The sequence below is a fragment of the Pygoscelis adeliae genome, unplaced genomic scaffold (assembly GCF_000699105.1).
Source record: "Pygoscelis adeliae isolate BGI_AS28 unplaced genomic scaffold, ASM69910v1 Scaffold66, whole genome shotgun sequence".
In the NCBI taxonomy this organism is placed as follows: Eukaryota; Metazoa; Chordata; class Aves; order Sphenisciformes; family Spheniscidae; genus Pygoscelis; species Pygoscelis adeliae.
In genome coordinates, this window is record NW_008825167.1 from 8,833,261 (window position 1) to 8,834,844 (window position 1,584).

Genomic DNA, 1,584 nt, shown 5'->3' on the forward strand with positions numbered 1-1,584 from the left:
ACTGTGAGTCATAAGAAACCATAAATCCTCCTGGAAAATTTGGAACAAACCAGGTAATTTTCAGGGTTTGAAAATGCTGCATCATGTACATTTGATCTGATCGAGAATCATAAAGAGTGTCCTAGGAAATTAAGTTTTTGAACTTTTCTACTTATACAAATGCATGTTAGACAAGCCATGAGAAAACCCAGAAGTATACTTTACTATACTTTTTCCATGTTAACAAAAAAAAATAAAGAATTAAAAATACAGGAGAACTTGTAAAACAACTGGAAAATAAGACGCATAGGAATGGGGAAAACCCCTCCATATTGTACAGATCTTCATGCACTAGGCAGTCCCAAAGTCAATCATAGATTCAGTTATGTACACAAGCTTAAACGTAAGTGGCAGCATTTTATTACTGTATATATTTTTTCTTTTTAATAATCTGAGACTGCCTTAGCTCCTCAGTCCCATGAGCATATGGGCAAGATTCAGAAGGCAAAGAACAACCATCAGGATGATGAATGAAAAACCAACAGAGACGCGTTTTAAATGCTTCAGCTGAAAGGCGTCGTTTCACTTCAGGCTTAGTTTTTGTTGACGGTTTCTCTTTTCTCCAGTCACGAATATGAACTCTCCCATTTAGAACTAAGATTTAAAAACAAACAACAATGCAGCTGTTAATAGACAGCCATGGGAATTGTACTGGAAAAAACGCATAGTGTCATTCTGTGAATAAAATATATATTCTACAAATGGATCACTCAGGCAAAGCCAAATATGCCATTTGTACAGAAATAGAAAGAAGCGCAGAACAAACTGAGATAATATAGACACAGTCTAAAGAAGAATTGATTCATGTCCCTGTGAGATGTTTTACTGTGATGCTGAATAGTTTGAGGCACCTTTGTATCATCTTTGTAGAGGTTTGTTTGTTTGTTTTAAATATAGCAGTTAGGATCATTTAGACTAAAATCCTCTGAATTTAGATTGCAAGTCCTGACAAAGAAGTTCCAGTTTCAAGATCTGTAATCCTTCCCATGTTCAAAACTTTATTACTCCACATTTAAAATCTAGTAAGAGTCTGCTACTACTTTCACTATGCAGAAATGCTCTTGCAAAGACAATGGTTCACTGACCCAAAAATACACTGCACCAAAGAGATGACAAGTCTAATCCTTCATATGAATCAACAGTGAACTATCACTGGTTAATAAAGATTCGACACTTTTTTTTTTTAAATTCATTTGTTGTGTTAGGACCATAAACTGCACATGCACATTTGTGAACCTCTGTCAACTCCTTAAATATGTAAATAAAACAGAATAAAAGGAAGTTAGTAAGAGAAAAAGAAAAAAATGTAGATGAAAAACAACAGTGAAAATGCGAAGGGAAGAATCTGCCACTTCTAAGTTGCCATGCTCTATTTTCATATTCTGTTTCAATCATACCTTCCGTATCACACACTTGTAGCTTGGCATAGTTAACTGATACCATTCTGCATTCTGATAATCACTATTCAAAAGGTAATGACTCCAGTGAAAGCTTAATATCACACATTCAGGCCTGGATGAATTCATCCCTCCAGGTTTCCTTGTG

At 35.1% G+C, this 1,584-nt stretch overlaps 1 protein-coding gene across 1 annotated transcript in view; it reads right to left on the reverse strand.

Moving 5' to 3' along the window:
- Window positions 1–103: 103 nt before the first annotated feature.
- Window positions 104–1,584, reverse strand: part of TRMT44 (tRNA methyltransferase 44 homolog (S. cerevisiae)) — a 19,593-nt gene continuing 18,112 nt past the window's right edge. The window contains exon 11 of the mRNA XM_009328888.1: window positions 104–633. Within this exon, the coding sequence (XP_009327163.1) occupies window positions 401–633 (233 nt within the window). The 3' untranslated portion in view covers window positions 104–400. The remainder of the gene's footprint in view (window positions 634–1,584) is intronic.